The sequence below is a fragment of the Mustela nivalis genome, assembly GCF_964662115.1.
Source record: "Mustela nivalis genome assembly, chromosome: 6".
Classification (NCBI taxonomy): Eukaryota; Metazoa; Chordata; class Mammalia; order Carnivora; family Mustelidae; genus Mustela; species Mustela nivalis.
Window position 1 is genome coordinate 155,867,029 of NC_139025.1, and position 21,508 is coordinate 155,888,536.

The window sequence follows — 21,508 nt, forward strand, 5'->3', positions numbered from 1 at the left end:
CCTCCTCACGCGCACGGAGTCTCCTCAGGCGCCGCGAGCTGGCGGGAACCCTGCAGGCTGAGGTGGCCGCGCCGGCACCGGACTGAGGCGCGCTCGGGGAGCAGCCCCTCCGCAGCGGCGTCCGCTCTCCGTCGGCTCCTGCCCCTCCCCGGTTTCCGCCCGCTGGAGCCCGAGTTCCTTTCCCGCGCGGCCGTCGTCAGGCGGCCGCCGGCGTTCCCGCGCGGGGCCGGGCGATGTCTGCGTGGGGGTCCCGGCCCGCGGTCCTCGGCCTCGGGTCCCGCCCGCTCCGCCTCCTCCTCCTCCTTCAGCTGGTCGCGGGGCGCTGGGGCCCGGCCGGCGCGGCGGGCGGCGCGCCTGGAGGTGAGGCTGGGCGGCCGGGGGTCCCGGGATTGCGGGGCGGCTCAGAAGGGTCAGGGGCGCGGGGCGGCGGGGGCCGGGGGGAGCGCAGAAGGGGCGGGGGTCGCGGGGGTCGGGGCCCGGGAGGCCCGCGGGGCCGGGGCGCGGGGCGGCGTCGCGCAGGGCCCCAGCTGCGGCTCGCGCGGAGCGGCTCGGGGCCGAGGTCGGTTCGGACCTTCCGCGGGCTCGGGCGGGGGTTCAGGCGGCGCGCCCAGCTGGTTGGCTCAGACTCCCGGAGGCCGCTTGGGGCTGTGTCCCGTGACCCGCGTCACCGGAGACCGCTGGGGGACACCGGGGACGCGGCCTCCACCTCTCGGGGTCCCAGAGGCCACTGGGACCCGCGGGGCCGTCCGTCCGCGCCCGCGTCGCTCCGGAGCGCACAGGCGTGCGGCCGCTCGCCCGCCCCGTCCGCCGTCGCCCCGCGGGGCAGGCGTTCCGTGGGCCGTGCCGGCCGCTGCCCGCCGGTGGCCCCGAGAGCCGCGCTGGGGCGGGGATAGCAGCAGCGGCACAAAGAGCGCGTCTCCAGGTTCCGGGCGCGGGGACACTCCGGGCGGCTCTCTCGGATCCCGACGCCCCGCGGCGCGCTCCCGGCGCAGGAGCCGGAGGACGAGCCCGCGTCCGCGCCGGTGCGCGGCTCCCGGGAGCCCGTGCTGAGGCCCGCGGTGGTCAGGAGCCGGCGGGACCTGGCCGCGCCCGCCGTGAGCCGTGGCTTCGCGTCCCGAGGCTCCCGCGGCTCCGCGCAGGCGGGACGCGTGTGGGGACGCGGGAAGGACGGCGGCTCGCGCTCCCGCGGGGACCCCGTGCCGGGACCGTCGTGACGAAGGCGCTGGGGCGCTGGCAGGCGGCGACCCGGGGCCGCGCGACGACCCCGCCGTGTCCGCGGTGCTCGGCCTCCTCGGGGACCGCGGGGATCCGTCGCTGTCCTCCGCGCGGTCTCCGGACTCCGTCGTGCGCCCGAGGCCGGTGCGGTGCCGGCCAGACCCGAGGGCCACAGGCCCCGCACCCTGACGCGCTGGAGGCGAGCGCTCGCGGGCGGCGGCAGCCGTGTGCCCCGCGTGGCGCGCAGGGTGCTGGTGGCGCAGCCAGGCGGGCCCGGGGTGGCCCGAAGCCCGCGCTTGAAGCACGTCACGTTCTGTCGCGTTTGCTTCCTCTTTGCCCACGGGAGCTCCTCAGGACCTGGGCCTCGTTTTCGGGGTTCATGTCAGTTCGCGTGTCCGCGGAGGGTCAGCGGTGCCGCACGGTGACTCGGGGCTCGGGTGACCCCGTCAGCGGCCCCACCGCCGGCCCCTGCTCTGCGGACCGCCGCGGTCCTCCGTCGTGCAGAGAAGAGCTGGGACGCGGCTTGGGGCCGGTGTGGCGCGGGCGTCGGGGAGCGCTCTGGGCAGGACGCGGGAGCCGTAGCCTCTCCGGACCGTGAAACGAGGGGTCGCGTGGCTTCCCGCTGCGGCGCCACCACCCCGAGACCGTGTGCGCTCGCGGTGCGCGGTCACGCGAGAACAGAGCGAAACTGTGCACAACGGAGGTGCGCGACTGGGGGTGCGCGACGGGGGGGGGCGCGACAGGGGGGGGAGGGGTGCGCGACGGGGGAGCACGCTGGCTCCCGAGTGTCGCGGGGGCTTGGGCCCCGCCTCCAGCACTCTCGGACGCCGCCGCCCGCCGGCTGGACGCTTGACCCTAACCCTAACTGAGAGGGCGGCCGCGGACGCTTCGGTCCCTTCAGCCGTCATTGCTTTGGTATTACATTTCGTCGTTTTCATATTTATGTTGAACTCGGTTTTATTTTCCTTACAGACGATCCTATTCGTTGATTAGAGAGAGCGCCAGCGGGGAGGGGGCAGAGGGAGAGAGAGAAGCGGCCGGCCGATCCCGCTGGTGGGCGCATGGGCCCCTGACCCCGGGACTGCGCGGCGGACCGGACCGACGCCCCCGGGCGTCCCCGATACGACCTTAGGATTTTCACTTGTTTCTATGGTTTTCTGCGACCAGTCCTCAGGGGAAGGAAGGACGTCTAGTCCGCCGGCGGCTGTACCTAGTGGCCGGCGGGAAACTGCAGAGTTTGTGACTCAAGAGGCAGCTTTGTCCGCACTAAAGGATAACGGGGCGCCTGGCCGGCTCAGCCGGGACAGCGGGTGACTCTTGACCTCGGGGTCACGAGTTCGAGACCCACAGCCGGGGTATAGGGATTATGAAAAATAAATTAAGAAATTAAAAAGGAGAATAATTAGTACATGAAGATAATACCTGCCTTTTTAACTGACCTGACCACGATTGGGGCGGCGAAGTACGCGAGTCAGTCATTGGTCAGTTATACGTCTCGGCTGTGGGACAGTTTAAGTGGTTGAAACTTTATTTTTAGTATATGTGGTAAGAAGTTCTGTCATGAAGAGGGGAGTAAAATAGTTGTTTCAGGGAAAACAAGCGCTGTGAAGGATTTCTTTTTCTTGTCACCTTTCGTTCTTCTCACTCACGTTTTCAGAAGCTAACAGGACTACGCACCTAGTGGCCTCCTCTCTCCTTCTGTGACGGCGTCCCCAAGAGTCTCTGGAGGCCTCAGGTCCTCAGGCAGACCTTCCGCAGTACTTGAAATTACACATTAACCAGCCGCGCTCTGTGAGCTCGCCTGTGAGCACCTGGCAGGCCGGGTCCGACTGTGCATGTCCCCCGTGAGCCCAACTTACTAATGTAGCAACTTTGAAAGGTTTTCAGTCATTCGTCAGAATAGAGTTTTTTTTCATCCTGTAATCTACAAATTAGATCTAGCAGGTAATTTTTTATAATTAGGATATGACTTTTTAGCACAGTCATTTCAGTACAGAACATTTTTCTTCTAATAGTAGTCTTTTCCCTTAAGAAGTTAAATTATTTTTCTCAGATGGAATTTTAAGTTAATATTCAATAAGCATGTCTTAACAATTTGAGTTGGCAAATTTGGAATAGTTGTGAAAAAAGTTTATAACTTGTTTGCCTAGAAGTCTACGCTCCAGAACAGCATGGGTGTAGTTTTAAAATGACAGTAGGATAGAAGAGATTACTTTAGCGATCCTTTTCTGCTCTTCAGCTAAAATGTTCATCTAACACTTTTTAAAAAAGATTTTATTTATTTATTTGACAGAGAGAAATCACAAGTAGAGGGAGAGGCAGGCAGAGAGAGAGGAGGAAGCAGGCTCCCTGCTGAGCAGACAGCCCGAGGCTGGACTTGATCCCAGGACCCTGAGATCATGACCCCAGCTGAAGGCAGAGGCTTAACCCACTGAGCCACGCAGGCGCAAGGATCTGTTTCCATTTTGGGGAATACATGATATTGTTTCTCCTGTGTTGGATTCAGAAAACTTATCTTTTTCCCCCTTAAGTAGAATTATAAAACCCTCTTTAAAAAAAAATTTATTTATTTATTTATTTGAGTGAGAGAGAGAGAGAGAGAAAACATGAGAGAGATCAGTGGGAGAAGCAGACTCCCTGCCAAGCAGGGAGCCCGATGTCGGACTCAATCCCAGGACTCCAGGATCATGACCTGAGCCGAAGGCAGTCACTTAACCAACTATGCCACCCAGGTGCCCTATAAAACCCTTTTACCAGTAAAAAGAGCAATTAAATATAAATATTTGAATTCTGACAAAAAAGATAGCATGCACTTTTTTTTTTGAAGTATGTCATCTACTATATTTTAACAGTAACACAAACATTTACACCAAAGTGTGATAGGGGCTTTAATAGAACCATGACAGAATAACAGAATGGCCAGGAAAGCATGGTCAGTTCTCTTCAAAACATTCCCTCCACCTCTGGGCCTTACAGGCCTGGTTCTCGCTCAAGGAAATGGGTTCCTCTGTCGTCCTGTCCAGTTCCGCTTACTTGTACACTGTCCCCTATGGCAGAGCCTGGAATGTGGGCACACTAGCTCTCCACTGCCATGTCCACACTATTACCTCTTTCTTCCCTTCTGAACGGAATATATATTTTTTTCTAACAGGAGTTTGTAGGTTTGATGCAAAACACCTAGCAGCAGCTGGTCACTGCTAACAATGTAGTGTAGTGTCCATCCAGATTGTTCTCTGTGCATGTGTGATTTTCTCTGGTGTGTGCAAGCTTTCTAGGATAATGTGGTCCAACTTATTTATTTTTGCTTTTGTTGCTTTTGCTTTTGGTGTTGGATTCGGAAAATTATCGCCAAGACCTTTGTCAAGGAGCTTACACCAATGTTTTCTTCTACGAGTTCTGTGGTTTCAGATCTGACGTTCAAGTCTATAAACCGTCTTGAGTTAATTTTTGTGCCTGGTGTGAGAAAGTGGTCGGGTTTCATTCTTTTGCATGTGGCTGTCTGGTTGTCCCAACACCATTTATCAAAGAGACTGTCCTTTCCTACCTATATTCTTGGTTCCTTTGTCCTAAGTTAATTGACCACAGAAGCATGGGTTTATTTCTGAGCTCTTTATTCTGTTCCACTGATCCATGTGTCTGGTTTTATGGCGATATATACTGTTTTTTTTTTTTTAAGATTTTATTTTATTTATTTTTATTTTTATTTTTTTAAAGATTTTATTTATTTATTTGACAGAGAGAGATCACAAGTAGGCAGACAGGCAGGCAGAGAGAGAGAGAGAGGAGGAAGCAGGCTCCCTGCTGAGCAGAGAGCCCGATGCGGGACTCGATCCCAGGACCCTGAGACCATGACCCGAGCCGAAGGCAGCGGCTCAACCCACTGAGCCACCCAGGCGCCCCTAAGATTTTATTTATTTATTTGACAGACAGAGATCACAAGTAGGCAGACAGGCAGGCAGAGAGAGAGAGAGAGGGAAGCAGGCTTCCTGCGGAGCAGGGAGCCCGATGCGATGCGGGGCTCGATCCCAGGACCCTGAGATCATGACCTGAGCCGAAGGCAGCAGCCCAAACCACTGAGCCACCCAGGCGCCCCATATATACTGTTTTAATTACTACAGATTTGTAATATAGTTTGAAACCCGGGAGCGTGATGCCTCCAGCTTTGTTCTTTCTCAAGGTTGCATTGCCTATTCGGGCTTTTTATGGATCTGTACAAATTTTAGGATTACTTGCTCTATTTCTTTGAGAAATGCCATTGGAATTTTGATAGGGATTGCATTGAATCTGCACATCATTTGGGGGAGTATGGACATTTTAACAGTGTTCTTTCAATCCATGAGCATGGAATATCTTTCCATTTTATTCTTTCATTTGTTTTTTCCATTGTTGTCTTTCATTTCTTTAATGTCTTGTAGCTATCAATATATAGGTGTTTCATCTCCTTGGTTAAATTCATTCCTAAGCATATTTTTTTCTTTTTATGCAATTGTAAATGGAAGGTTTAAAAAACCTTGCTCTTTCTGATAGTCTGTTATAGAAAGGCAATGATTTTTTTGTATGTTGATTTTGTACTCTGCAGTTTTACTAAATTTGTTCATTCTAACAGCTTTTTGGTGGAGTCTTTAGGGTTTTCGATATATAACATCATGTCATCTGGAAATAATGACAGTTTTCCTTCTTCTTTACCAGTGTGAATACCTTTTATTTCTTATTCTTGCTTCATTGCTCTGGCTAAGACTTCCCGTACTATGTTGAATTAAAGTGGTGACAGTGGGCATCACTATCTTGCTCCTGATCTTGGGAAAACTTTTCAGCTTTTCACTGTTGTGTATGGCATTAGCTGTGGGCTTCTCATACATGGCCTTCATGATGTGGAGGTGGATTTCCTCAGTGTCCACTTTGTTGGAAGTCTTTGTCATCAATGGATATAGAAGTCAATCAAGTGCTTTTCTGCGTTCATTGAGATGATCATGTGATTTTTACCCTTCACCTTGTTAATGTGGTGTATCCCACTGACTGCTGGGTGGATGTTAGATTGTCCTCGCATCCCTGGAGTAAATCTCACTTGATCATGTTGAATGATCCTTTATTGTGTTGGTGATTTGGTTTGCTGCTGTGTAGCTGAGGATTATCTCATCTGTGTTTGTCAGGGATGTTGGCCTGTGATTCTCTTTCCTGCGGCATCCTTGTCTGGTTTTGGTTTCAGGCTAATGTTGGTCTCATAGAATGAGTTTGGAAGTGTTTCTTCCTCTTCTATTTTTGGAAGAACTTGAAAGTTGGAGAAGGATTGGTAATAATTCTTTGAATGATTGGTAGAATTCACTAGTATTTGTTGTGAGGAATGAAGTCTTAATTAAAAAAAATAGACTGTTACTAGGAAACATATAAAACATTACAAAGAAACAAGGAACATAAATGTGGCAGCATTGCCTACTTCGTTTTATCTTTGTTATTTGCAGGGAACAGTTGTGGGGTGACTATTCAGATAACATTTTTCTACAGTTATATCCGCACTGTTTGTCACGTTTTCTCAGCGGTGATCAGAGCTGTGTTGCCCACGTAGCTCCTTGTGTGAGCTACATCATAAAGACATTCTCCTTTTAGTGACAGCGTTATCAAGATGCCATTCACACACCATATGACTCACCTACTTAAAGTGCATGATCCCGAGAATTTTAGTATATTCAGGCTAGTGCTGCTGTCACTGAACATGGTATTTGAACATGATCTCCCTCCTCCCCCATACCGCTCTCTCCCTAGGCAATCACCAATCTCCCTCACTCTGTCTCTAGATTTGCCTGTTCTGGAGAGTTCACGGAAGTGGAATCATATAATTCACAGTCTTTGGGACTGGCTTCTTTACATAGCGTGTTATTGAAAAGGTTCACCCACGTTCCAGCCTGCACCATTCATTCATTGATTCATTCATTTTAGTGGCGAATTAATATTCCTTTGGGTATTCCACATTTCATCTCTCCATTTATCCTTTGATGGGCATCTGGGTGGTTTCTACCTTTTGGCTGCTGTGAACATTTGTGTGCAAGTTTTGTGTGGATGGCTGTTTGCATTTCTCTTGGGTGTGTACCGAGAATGGAATTGCCAGGACTATCACAGCCCTGTAGTTAACTCTCTGAGGAACGGACAGATGTTTTCCAAGGCAGCCACATCACCTTCCATTCCCGCCAGGAGTGTACGAGGGTCCCAGTTTCTCCACATCCTTACCGACACTAGTTAATCTTTGATTTTGATTATAGGCATGTCCCTGGGTGTGGAATGGTAACTCATTGTAGGTTTTTAAAAAAATATATTTTATTTATTTTTAAGTAGTCTCTATAGCCAACTTGGGGCTTGAATTCATGACCCCAAGATCAAGGGTCACACGTCATACCAACAGCCAGCCAGGTGCCTTCATTGTAGTTTTGGTTGGCGTTTTTCTGATGGATAAAGTTGTTGACTATGTTTTCAGACACTCGTTGGTTCTTCTTCTTCAGAGAAATGTTCAGATCCCTTACCCATTTTAAAACTGGCTTATTGGGTCTTTTTATGATTGACTTGTAAAGGTCATTTGTGTATTCTAGATATACACCCCTTGTCAGATAAATGGTCTGCAAATGTTTTCTCCCAGTTCCCTCTTTTTTTAAGTCAGGAAGGGCAGAAAAACTAAAACATATTAAGTAACTATCATGATCAGCATTATACCTAGTTAGGACTGTAGAAGTTGCCGGAGCATAGAAATGATTTCTATCTTCTGGAGGTTTAGGTTTCCTTGGAGACCCCAGACTTACGTGACAAAACTGGAAAGCAACACAGAACAGTGCATGTTAAAGAGCACACAATCTCAGTGAATCTGTGTTTGTCAGGGATGTTGGCCTGTGATTCTCTCTCCTGTGCATCCTTGTCTGGTTTTGGTTTCAGGCTAAAGTTGGTCTCATAGAATGAGTTCGAAGTGTTTCTTCCACTTCTATATTTGGAAGAACTTGAAAGTTGGAGAAGGATTGGTAATAATTCTTTGAATGATTGGTAGAATTCACAGTGAATTTATTGAAGAGACTGTTCTAGATTTTTCTTTTCTTGGAAGTTTTAAATTACCGATTCAATCTTCTTACTAATTATCAGTCTGTTCACATTTTCTATGTCACCATGATTCAGTCTCAGTAGGTTGTGTGTACCTAGGAATTTATCTGTTCTAGGTTGTCTAGTTTGTTGACATGTAACTGCTTGCAATAGTCTTTTATGAGCCTTTGTATTTCCGTGGTATCATTCGTAAAATTTCCCGTTTCATTTCTGATTTTATTTATTTGGGTCCTCTTTTTTTCTTGGTGAGTCTAGCTAAAGGTTTATCAGTTTTGCATATCTTTCAGGGAATCAGCTCTTTGTTTCATTGATCTTTATTTTTTAGTCTCTTTTTATTTATTTCTTCTCTGATCTTCATTATTTCCTTCCTTTTAACTTTAGGCTTTGTTCATCTTTTTCTGACTCCTTGAAGTGTAAAGTTATGTTTTTATTTGAGACTTTTCTTGTTTCTTGATATAGACATTTATAGCTAGGAACTTCCCTCTTACAACTTTTTGCTGCATCCCACAAGTTTTGGTATTTATATTTCCATTTTCATTTTTCTCAGCATTTTAAAAATTTCTCTTGAATTCTTCTTCAACCTACTAGCTGTTTGATAGCGTGCTGTTTAATCTCTACATACTTGTGAATTTTCCAGTTTTACTCTGGTAATTAATTTCTAGTTTCATGCTGTTGTGGTCAGAAAAGATTCTTTTTTTTTTTTTTAAAGATTTTATTTATTTATTTGACAGAAATCACAAGTAGGCAGAGAGGCAGGCAGAGAGAGAGGAAGGGAAGCAGGCTCCCTGCTGAGCAGAGAGCCCAATGCGGGACTCGATCCCAGGACCCTGAGATCATGACCTGAGCCGAAGGCAGAGGCTTAACCCACTGAGCCACCCAGGCACCCCAAAAAAGATTCTTGACATGATTTTAATCGTCTTAAATGTATTAAGACTTGGTTTGTGGCCTGCCACATGATCTATCCTGGAAGAATATATATTCTTTTGCCTTGGACAGAATGTTCTGTACATATCTAGGTCTGTCTGGTCTAATGTGTCCTTTAATGCTGATATTTTCTTGTTGCTTTTCTGTCTAGATGATCTAGCCATTTATGTAAGTGAGGTATTCAAATCTCTTACTATCATTATATTGTTATCTATGTCTCCTTTTAGATATGTTAATATTTGCTTTGTATATTTAGGTCCTCCCAAGTTGAGTGAATGAATCTTAATAAATATCACATACTTTTTTTTTGGATTTTCCTCTTTATCGTTATGGATCAACCATGTTTGTCTTTTAAAAAATTTTTGTTCACTTATTTATTTAAAGTACACTCTGTGCCCATCGTGGGGCTCGAACTCACAACCCTGAGATCAAGAGTTGCAGGCCCTCCACCTGAGCTGGTCAAGCAGCCCCATATTTGTCTTTAATTACAGTCTTTGTTTAAAGGCTGAGAGAAGTATAGCTGCTCCATGTGTTTTTAGTTTCTGTCTTCATGGCATCTCTTCTGTCCTCACTTTCCATCTGTGTGTGTCCTTATATCTAAAGTGAGTCTCTCGCAGGCAGCACATGGATGGGTCCATTGTTTCTTTCTTTTTTTTTTTTTCAATTATTTTCAGAAAAACAGTATTCATTATTTTTTCACCACACCCAGTGCTCCATGCAATCCGTGCCCTCTATAATACCCAGCAGCTGGTACCCTAACCTCCCACCCCCCCCACCACTTCAAACCCCTCAGATTGTTTTTCAGAGTCCATAGTCTCTCGTGATTCACCTCCCCTTCCAATTTCCCCCAACTCCCTTCTCCTCTCCATCTTCTCATGTCCTCCATGTTATTTGTTATGCTCCACAAATAAGTGAAACCATATGATAATTGACTCTCTCTCCTTGACTTATTTCACTCAGCATAATCTCTTCCAGTCCCATCCATGTTGCTACAAAAGTTGGGTATTCATCCTTTGGGACAGAGAGAATCTTAAGCTGACTCTACGCTGAGCACAGAACCTGAGGCAGGGTTCAATCCCACATCTCAGAGATCATGACCTGAGCCAAAACCAAGAACTGGAGGTTTAACTGACTGTGCCACCCAGGTGTTCCTCTGCCATTATTTTTAAAATAAGATTTCTACATCTCTCGCTTTTTCTGCTCTGTCTGGGAGCCCTGTGATGTGAGTGTTAGTCCATTTGATGTTGTCCCATAGGTCTCTTAACTTATCCTCACTTTTAAAAATTCTTTTTTCTTTTTGCTGCTCTGTTTGGGTGAGTTCCATTGCCTTGTCTTCAAGCTGACAGATCCTCTTTTCTCCTTCATCTAATCAGCTGTTGAACTCCTAACTGTCTCTTTCAGTTTGGTTATTGTGGTCTTCACTCTAACTTCTGTTTGGTACCTTCATGTGTTTTCTACATCTTTGCTGAAGTTCTTGCTGTGTTCATTTATTCTTCTCCCCAGTCTGGGGAGCATCTTTATGACCATTACTTTGAATTTGTTTTCAGGTAAATTACTTATTTTCATTTCATGAAGGTTTTTTCCTGAGGTTTTATCTTATTCTTTCCTTTGGAACATATCCCTCTCTTTCTTCATTTAGCTCGACTCTCTGTGTTGGTTTCCATAGTTGAAACAAATGCCTCTTCTGGCCTTGAAGGAGTGGCCTGTATAGAAGGCAAACCTGGTCATTCAGCCCTGTCCCAGTTCTTTGTTGTCTCTCAAACCTCTGTGCACGTCCAAGTAGCCTGTTATATTTTTAATAGCATCTGGTAGGTGAGGATGTGCCAAGACCTGCCAGTATACATAAGGGAGGATTTAGTACCTGGATTCAGGGTGTTTGGTAGCCAGGTAGCTACCCTTAGGTAGCAGTTTTTATCTTTCATTCATTCATTCATTCATTCATTCAAAGTAGGCTCAGCATGGGTCTGAACTCACAATCCCAAGATCAAGAATCCTACTGACGGAGTCAGCCACATGCCCCCAGGTAGCACCTTTTGAAAGCGTGCTAACATAGGAGTGCCTGGGTGGCTCGGTCGGCTGAGCGTCTGACTCTTGGTTTCAAAAACTCAGGTCATGATCTTGGGGTCATGAGATTGGGCCCCAGAGATTCTGTCTCTCTCTCCCCTATGCTCCTCTCCTCCTCCTGTTCTCTCTCTAAAATAAATCAATCTTAAAAATATAAAGGCGTGCTAAATATACACAGTCCCATGGAGCCACAAGAGAATGCCCTGCTGCCCAGGTGATCTGGCAGTATCCCCTGGGCAGCAGTTGCAAAAAAACGGGACTCCAGACCAGTGTATAAACCCTTTCCTGGGAGATACTGGTCAATAGGAGCAGGGCAGAGGGAGAGCACCATGATGGCGTTTACAGCCTGTGTTTGTTGAGAGCATCCGTGGTCCTCTAGGTGCATGCCAGACCTGAAGCCCGCCCTTTAGGGCAAAGCTCTGGGAGAGGCAAAGAGGCCACCTTCACAAAAGACTTCACAGAGAGGTGGGGCTGTGTGTCTGTCTGTCTCAGTATTCTCTCTGGGCAGTGCCATGGGGGTGGCACCCTGCCTAGAGCTGTCTCTTCAATTGCCGCAGTCCCATGGGACCCAGGAATGCAACACCCTGCCGCCCTCCCCAGCCACCTCCAGAACTGTATCACCAAGGGGCATCCTCTGGGCCCAGCTGCAAAAACTGGGGCACCAGATATAAAAAAACAGGGCACCAGTCACATGTAAAGCCTCCTTCCAGGAGACCCTGATCCTCTGGAGTGTGAAAGAGGCAGAAAGCAAAGGGAGCGCCTACTCTCTAGGTCTCTGGAAAAGTTCATAGTCCCTTGATGAGAGTTTAACTAGACATCTGCCCTGCAGGCCAGAGCCAGTAGGCCTCCTTCGCAGAGAGACGGAGCTCCTGGGTCTGTTGCCTCTTGCTGTGCTCTGGGGGTGGTAGCTGTTTGCAAACTCTTTCTCCAGGGGATACAGTCCTGTGGGACCCACCGGCACAAGCCCCACTGGCTACCAGGACTAGGTGGTGAAGAGCTGTCCCTTGTCAGCAGCTGCAAAAGTCAGGGCGACACTCAGGGGTGTGAGCTCCTTTTCGTGTGGCACCAACTGATACAGTCCCATGGAACCAGCGCAAGCCCCACTGGCCTTTAGAGCCGGGCAGGCAAGAAGCATCCCCCAGGGAGGTGGCCACAAAAATCAGGAGACCAGATACATGTTCATGTGGACGTACCGGGGCTCTGGGTCATGGCAACGGGAGAGCTTGATGCTGGCGCCCAGCAGGCTCCCTCCCTGGAGAGAGTTCCCGTAGATGCCAGGTGTGAGGGTTACGTCGGATGCCTGCCCCTTGGCCAGTGTTTTCAGCTGGTGAGGCTTCCTCACTTTCAGCCCCGGGGATGGGCTACTTCTGAGCTGGGGTAGGTAAGTGTGTGTGCCTAAGCCCCGTTAAGAGCTGTCTTCCAGATTGTTACAATCTCGCAGGTCTCAGGATGGGAGCCCTCTTGGTTTTCAAAGTGAGATGTTTTGGGGGCTCATTTCTTACTTGCAGGTTCTACATGTTAAGGTGGTTGAGGAGTTTGAACGCTTTGCTCCTTGAGGGGCAGCCCTGGGTTTTGAGTTTTCTCCTGGTTTTGGGTCGCTCTGCAGGGGTGGGATTTCTGGTCTGTCCTGCCTGCCAGATGTGGTGTTTTTTCATTTGCCTGATGTGCAGTCCTAACTCTACCAGCCTTTAGATTTTTGAAGGAGGAAATGGTCCCGTATGTAGCTGTAGACTCAGGGTGTTTGTGGGAGGAGGTGAGTTCCGGGTCTTCCTCCATCAGTGACTTGAGCCACCAGGCACCCATGCATCACTGTCTCGAGCTGGAACCCCACGGTGTAAACTTTTGATACTATTTTTATTTCTTTTTATTTTATGATCCACAATGTCTATATGGAATTGGGCAAAACTTTTTTCTCCAAGTCAGGGTCTCTCAACCCCTGAAACTGGGGCTGGATAAATCTTTGTTATGGAACACTGTCCTGTGGATTGTAAATCTTTTGGTGGCATTTCTGGCCTCTATCCACGATGCCTGTAGTACCCACCCAAAACTCTCCAGACGGAGTCAGATGTGCCTTAAGGGACTGTGCTGTTCCCCTCACCCCTGCCCCTGGAGCGTCACTACTGTCAGTCTTACAGACTGCAGCTTTCCAAACCGTGTGCCCTGGAACCCGCAGGGCTGTTGTGAGGACGCAGATGCTGGTGCAGCAGTGGGAGGCCGGCTCAAGATTCCGAGTTTCTAACAGGTGCTCAGGCATGCGAATGCCGCTGTCGGAGCTCCACACTGAACCGCACGCTTGTAGACGTCCGCTCCTTCATATCAGTTGGGTGAATTTTCAAGAGGAGCCAATGGCAATAATTACAGAAATAGTAGTGAACTTTGAGTGCACTGTAGCCCAACAACGTAAGACCGATGGAAACTCAGAGAACAAGTTCTGTCCCTCCATCTGCCTGTCCTTCCAGCCCTAGTGTTCATTTATAATCCAACAACTCTAAGGGTGATGTTTGCCAGAATCTTACCAAGTTCACCCAATGGTCGCGAACGGAGGCAACCTTGTGTCCCACTGGGTGTTTTGAGTTAGGGTGCTGTGAACGTTCTAGCTCCAGAGAGCCCTCTTGGCCTGCTGAGAGGTTAATGGTATTAAATTCAGACTGCGAGCTTGGATCTGCTGATGCTCAATCTGTCTTTTGTGTGGGAAGGTGCCCCTTCTTGAGAACTATTGACTGGACCTAAATTCAGCATGGCTGGAGGTCGTTTTCTTACTACAGGTGTTCTGAGAGTCCCGGAAATAGGTTAGGTTAGGGTTATTAAAGCTTACCACTTACAGAGAAATGTTGTCCTGTACTTTTGTTCTCAGAATCAATAGAACATGTAATGAAAATCCTGGAGTGAAAAAAATCCCCTGCATTTTATCCGGAACCCTTAAAATAGTGATCAGTAAGCAGACTCATTTGTCACATTGAGAATGTTGGATACAGAACACATTTCTTCTCCTCTGCAAAATAATTGATTACGTTCAGCGCTTGATCTTGCTGTTGCTTAAAATAACCCTCTGAGAATGGCTGCAGAGAAGATTCTTTTGAAAAACGGAATATAAGTCACTTTCTGCTGAATTAAACAATACCAGGAGACTTGGAAGAGTGGATTGACTGCCCCAGTAATGCCTTAGTCACAGACTGGGGATGCATAACACACTGTAGGTCACTTCTGCAAGCCTCATTGGGGGCATTCTCTTATTTCATCCTTGTGGCAGCCGGTGACGAAGAAAGAGGGGCTCTAGGCAGTACCCAGCAAAATTTAAAACATGTATACCCTTGACTCAGCAGTTCTAGGTCAGTGGCATAGAAATCCTTGTATAAGTGGAAAATAGATGTAGCAGGATGCTGACACAGCATTTTCCCCATGGTAGCCTGGTTAGAAATAACCCGGGGTTGAAGGCTGTATGATTGCCCGTCAACGGTAAAAGCTTAAACTATAATAGACTCATAACTCAGGCCACTTCGCACCATGTGAAGGAAGAGTGGGGAAGGATAGGCTTATACTGACGTATAGGATGGCGTGCAAACAGCGGTCACAGAACTTACGAAGAGGAAGACATTTGCTCTTTGTGTGTGTGTATTTAAAAATGTCTATACGTTGAACTTCACAGCGGTTACCTTTGGAGGAAGGGAGAGAGGAAGGAGAATTCCTACTCGTAATGTGCTTCTGGTTTGAATCCTGGCAATGATCATGTATTACTTTTTTTTTAAAACTTTTTTTTAAAAAAGATTTTATTGATTTATTTGACAGAGAGAGATCACAAGCAGGCAGAGGCAGGCAGAGAGAGAGGGGGAAGCAGGCTCCCTGCTGAGCAGAGAGCCTGATGTGGGGCTTGATCCCAGGACCCTGGGACCACGACCTGAGCCGAAGGCAGAGGCTTTAACCCACTGAGCCACCCAGGCACCCCCATGTATTACTTTTGTAATTTAAGTATTATTTTGAGAAAAAACAAAAAATGATCCTGGGTCCTAGTTCTACCGCTGCTACTCAGGTTAGACCAGTGGTTCTCAGCCTGGGGTAGTTTTGCAACCCCCATCCTACCCCCAATGCGGGGCATTTGGCAACAACTGGAGACATTTTTGGCTGTCACATTGTGCGGAGAAGCCAGGGAGGCTGCCAAACTTGTAGTGCACAGGACAGCCCCCATGACAATGACCGAGCCCCAAATGCCCATGTCACAGAGCCAGGAACTTGCAGGTCAGACTCCAGGACTGCTGCCATGGTCAAATAGGCAGGTTGTGCACCTGACGGTATTGGGGACTGCTGTTCAGTGTGAGGTGTTCTCCGCACACCACAAACCTCACAATTGTGATATAAGGGAAAGTAAATATGGACATGTGTACCCCAGGAAGCAGGCACTGGTGCTTTCTCCTGTACTGTTAGTGCCCAGCATGGACGCTGACACATTAAACAGCCACTCAATGTTGGCTGAGCTAGTGAAGGAATTTAACTAGATACCCCACGTTAGGCTCTAATATACCCAGGTTGGGGCAGATGCTGAAGATTTAAGAATTTGCGGATGATAGCTAAAATTATGACAGATGTTGTCTGTTAATTTGTCTTAAGGTGAGAATTGACAAAAGACTGCTAATACTTGTCATTCGTTTTAGAACACCGTTGGTTCACTTTTTGATAAGAAAATCCTTATCTTTTTGATAGGAAAATCCTGTTTCATCTTGGAGGAATGCCAGTAAAGGGCCCTATTGCATCTTATCTTCCTAGATAAGATTTTTAAAATCCTTAGCTATCTTTTTGGCTGTGTGCTGACTTTAGTGGAGAAGACCTTAAAAAAATGTTACTTATTTTTAAAATTTAAAATTTATTTTTAAATAATCCTCACACCCAACGTGGGGCTTGAAGTCACAATCCTGAGATCAAGAGTTGCATGCCCTATGGACCGAGCCAGCCAGGTGCCCCTTAAAAAAACATTTTAAGCTACTGTTGGCACTGTCTGACCTAGTAAAATAACGTACTTTGTGTTTCACTTTATCCGTGTAGCAGCGAGACATCAAAGCTGAAGGTATTCTTTTATTAATGTTTTATAATGTAAAAATGCATATACACAAAATATTTAAGAATAATGAGTTGATGAGTCTTTTTTGCCATACACTTCACAATTTTAGACATCTGCCAACAGATACCCTTATTCATATAGATTAGAAGTTGTGGCGTATGAAAGCTAACAGCTAATTAGTGCCAGTGCTCAGATTAAGGCTCTCAGCTTTGTAGTTCTGTGTCCTATTCATCATTCTAAAGATTGAGGAGCAAGGTTACATTTTTGGAAAATGTATGTGGTTTCACTATTTAGTGAAGTCATTGTGAAAGTGAAGGTTTTTCATAACACATTCTCCTAATTCCTCCCAACATGAGACAATTCTAGAGCAATGATATTCAGAGTTAAAATGGAATTTGTAAAACCCAAATTTAAATCCTTCAAAATGTTCATGGCATTATCCGTATTTGTACCTTTTAGGTATTCAGTTTTGTCTCCCCCTTGCTAGGTGTATCTTTACTTTGGAAGGATTGTCCCATTTGCGTTTAGTCTGGATCTTACTCTATTTTTAGAACAAGCTCCACTGCTTTGCTCCCTTTGTTTTTCTGAGATACTTTTCACAGGTTGACTTTCTAATTATTACTATTAGCTTTAGAGGATACAGACTTGAGGAAAGCTTCTCATTGAGCTGTCACCGCACTGTGGCTGTGTTGAGAGCATCCCATGCGACCCCTCGCGCCACCTGCTGTTGCTGGGTTCCACCACCCAGAGTCCTCTGCAGGGCGATGACCTTTGTTGGGCTATTGGGGGAGTTTTAGTCAAAACCAGTTGATGTGCAGGCAGTGGTTGTGGGATCTCTAACTTCAAGAGGCTGTTTCTGGTGACTTGAGTCCTTAGGAGTAAACTCTTGCATCCCTGTGACAGTGTCTTCACAACTGGTGACAAAATTCTGAATCATTAGAGATAAATGGGACTTGTTGCAGGGTGCCGACCCATTTATTCCTTCATCTGCTCCACACACTGAGCACCGCTTGTGTGCCAGCGTGTTGTTAGGTGCCGGGGTCATGTGAACAAGACACCCCCTGCCTTTGGTCTACACCACAGTGGGGAAGACAGACCTGGATCAAATATAGCCAAGATTGTACCATTGCACGGCAGGTAAGGAACACGGTTTATACAGAGGAACCCAGTGGAGACTTTGGGGAGTGGGGAAGAGCCTTGAGGAAGTGATGCCTGAGCTGGGATCTGAGGCTGAGCAGGAGGAGGGGAGGTGAGGAGGGGAGATCATCTCTGGCAGGGTAGAGGAGTGCTCCTTGTTGGAGGGAACTGTGCGGTGGGCTTGAGAAGCTGAGCTATCAGTATGGCTGGAGCAGAGAGCAAAGGGGACAGTCACACCAGAAGAAGCTGGGCAGTATTTGACCTTAAGGATTCGGTCTGTCTTCCATAAGGAAAGCTATAGAGGAGTTTTAAGCAAGGGAGTACCACTGCATCTGTGTTTGGAGAGATGGCTTGGGTATCCACACAGAGAGCCGACTGGAGGGGACTGAGAAGCGACGCGGAGTCTGCTTAGGGCAGGAGGCTTGCTCTCACCCTGAGGAGAGGAGCAGACAGCTCGTGTGAGGTTGGCGGCAGTCTTGGGGGTAGGGAATGGATTGATTTGGAAATATTTAGAGGTAAGCCCAACACTTTACTGATGGATTGGCTGTGCGGGAGAGGGAGAAAGGATGTGCAAGATGACTCAGGTTTCAAAATTGTAATGAGGCACATGGTGAACCCACTGGCTGCAGCGGGCAGTACTGTCAGGGACCATTATGGTGAAGGTCACGAGTTTGGTTTTGTCCATGTGGAGTTTGTGGTCCCTTTTACTATGTCCGTGTTTCACAGAGACCAGATAATTGTGGCCAACAGAGGTTATCCGGTGATTGAGTGGTGCCGAGCTCTCAGGTGAAGGTTCTCAGCTTTGCAGTGTCCTCCCTCATCACCGTGCTGAAATTAAGGAGCAGGGTTATATGTATTTGAAACTACGTGTGGTTGCACTAAATGACTTGAATGGGAAATGTCCCTTGTCGCTGAGAGTTGGGACCTTCGGGTGTAGAACAAGAGGCGGGGACTGTGTGGGAGATTCGGATGCCCCATGAGCAGTCTTTTCTTAGGTTCACTTTAGTTCCAGTGCCCTTGGAAATGACCTTTTGAGGATTCTCTGGGATAAATATGTGGAGAACCAGAATAGAATTTCTAGGATCTCCATTGCTGAGTGCAGTTTCACAAGCCTCCTAAAAAATTTCTAAAAGTGATTGTTGGGTACCTTCAAACAGAAAATCTCTGTGAAAGCAGGGGTTGAATGTGTCCGTGCCAGCAGTTTTGAAAGACCATCTGTGGGACTGGTGTTTCTGAAAATGTGTCCTGAAAACTTCAAGTGTCTCTCAGATCTGTAGGTGGCCAGCACTGGAATTACATTGTTTTGCATACTGTTTGCAAACTAGAAATGTAAGATTAGTTATGTTTTTTCATCCCCTTTGGAAGTCCCATTGTGTTCTTAATATTTACCTTCAAAAGAATGTGCTCGGAATAAATCGAGTGTCTTAGCTGACATGTTAATGGTACAAAGTTCAGCTAGCTGTCACATGATTTAATTGATTAATTGATTTAATGATTTAATTACATGATTTAATATACTTTACTTTAATGTACTTTAATATACTTATTTACTTTAATATACTTTAATATATATATTTAATACATAATTTAATGATTAATAAATTAATCATCACACTATTTAATATGATTTAATAAAAATTAAATAAAATTAAATATTTAATATATGACATAATATAATTATAACATGATTTAATGATTAATTGACATTGGCTTATTTTACTTTTTTATTACTGTCGTGTTGCTTTTATCCCATTCTATAAAAAAGACCTGTGGCTAAAAGAGTGACAGTGACTAGTAATGTACAATTCAGAATTTTGCCATAAATATGTGTGCATATGCAGTCTAAGTCTGCATGTGTTGTGATCCATCAGTCTGCTAATACAGCGGCGTCACGTGTGCTCCCAAAGATGGAAAGCAAAACCACGATCACCTGGAAATCAGGTCTCACCCTCTCAGGAATCCGTTCCCCAGCGCCTGCGGTTATTTTATTGTGAGACTTTGTCAAACAACGGCAGCCCAGAACACACTTGTGACATTTTCAAAAGACAGTGAACCAGTTATTTCCTTGAATAAACATAATACTTCATAGTATGAAATTTATAAATTTTGTTACCAAAGTCAGAGAGAGACCAAGATGCCAGAGACATCAGTCCAAGTTGGATTAATTCTATGTGACAAGATTGGGTTTAATGTCTGCTGCAGGTAAGAATTTGCAAATCCAGGAACAAAATTATTCTGTGTGAAGAGAAAACAGAAGTGACTAATAACAAAACCCCTTCATCAAGTGACACATTGGATGTCATGTTAATAGCACGCCACGTGGGGACTGTTACTGTCCCGTGTGTGTTCCGATAATTTGCTTTTTGGTCCGACAAAAGCATGAACGTACAGCACGAATCGTCTTCTAGCTTCTTCGTGGTACATTTTGTTATTGGGAAGAAGAGCAGTTCGTTTTAGTTTGGATTGTTTTGTGAGCTCTGGCATGGATCAGAAGAGTCTGTTGAGAGCCGCTCTGCGGGCTGTGGCGGGGGGCGTTGCTGGGCGAGTAATTGGGGTGGCCCTGGGGTGCCCGTCCACACACTGTCCCACTCGCAGGTAGCAGTTGGTGGAGACCATGTGCTTCCCGACTGGGTCAGTGCAGGACAGAGTACGGAGCTGAGAATAAGAGCGTGTCACAGGCACGGGCTGTGTCCCTCAGCCGCCTCAGGACAAAACGGGCACGGGGCTTTTCCACCCTGAGACACCCTGATGTTACAGGGGGCAGGTGCTCACCCCAGCCCTTCAACTTGGGGGATTTGAGAGGTTCGTTTCCTTGTGATACTGACAATGCCATTTTCTGACTTCAAGCGTTTGCAGGTAGCCGAGCACACTGACCCAGTCGTACCTTGAATAGGCAGAGCTGAGCATTTGAAGGGCAGAATGTGCTCTTCCCCCTTGATAAAAAGGAGTCAAGGTCAGAAAAGGAGGTAGACAGAAGTGATGGGGAGGGCAAATACACCAAATTTAAACAGTAATTCTCAAGCAGCCACACTCTCCAGACAAGCTACAGGTATCTTAAACTTGCCCACAATTAATATGTGCTCTCCACGCAGGCCAAGTGCAAATTTTTGGTAAATGTTAGAAATTATTTATTAGGATAAAAGTGAAATAGTGTTTTTACTGAAGAATTAGACCTTAGCCATGAGCTATGGCGTGGTCATCTCGCACATGTAGCTGTTTTCTTTGCCGCATATAATCATACAGCTAAATAAATTCAATCTTTGATTGTTTTACAAAAATAGGGTTTTTTGTAGTTTCTTTTTTCCCTTTACCAGTACCACATGGAAATCCCTATAAGCTTTTGGTTGTGTCTCATCAGGTTTTTATTTGATGTGACTTATTACAAACTTCTTTTTTTGTTGTTTGAAAGTTTAGATGTGATAGTTTCAATTAGAGTTTTTATTTTTTTATTTTTTAAAGATTTTATTTATTTATTTGACAGAGAGAGAGGAGGAAGCAGGCTCCCCACCGAGCAGAGAGCCCGATGCGGGACTCGATCCCAGGACCCTGAGACCATGACCTGAGCTGAAGGCAGCGGCTCAACCCACTGAGCCACCCAGGCGCCCCTCAATTAGAGTTTTAAAAAATAATTGTTTAAGAGATTTTTAAAATTTATTTGACAGAGAGAGATCACAAGTAGGCAGAGAGGCAAGAAGAGAGAGGGGGAAGCAGTCTTCCTGCTGAGCAGAGAGCCCGATGCAGGGCTCGATCCCAAGACCCTGAGATCATGACCTGAGCTGAAGGCAGAGGCTTAACCTGCTGAGCCACCTAGGTGCCCCCATAACCATTTTTTTTTCAAACTGCATCCAGCTTTATTAAAGATACTTTTCATAAACAATCATGGTATTTCAGGCAGGACATGGGCAGACGATCGTTAACAGTATACAATAGCTTTCAAACTCCCTTCTTCAATGGACTACCACAATCAGAAAGCCTCTATGAAACCCAGTGCAGTCTTCATGTGATGCTCGGAGCAGGGAGGTTTAGAGTGAGGGCGGACAGTTC

The 21,508-nt window shown here is 46.9% G+C and overlaps 1 protein-coding gene across 3 annotated transcripts in view; it reads left to right on the forward strand.

Moving 5' to 3' along the window:
* Window positions 1-21,508, forward strand: part of CHRNA5 (cholinergic receptor nicotinic alpha 5 subunit) — a 44,838-nt gene continuing 23,330 nt past the window's right edge. The window contains exon 1 of one of the 3 annotated variants that reach the window (XM_082736531.1): window positions 1-360. In XM_082736531.1, the coding sequence (XP_082592657.1) occupies window positions 234-360 (127 nt within the window). In that variant the 5' untranslated portion in view covers window positions 1-233. Of the gene's footprint in view, window positions 361-14,136; window positions 14,212-21,508 lie in introns of those variants that run through there. The other 2 variants (XM_082736532.1, XM_082736534.1) reach the window with 2 other exon arrangements.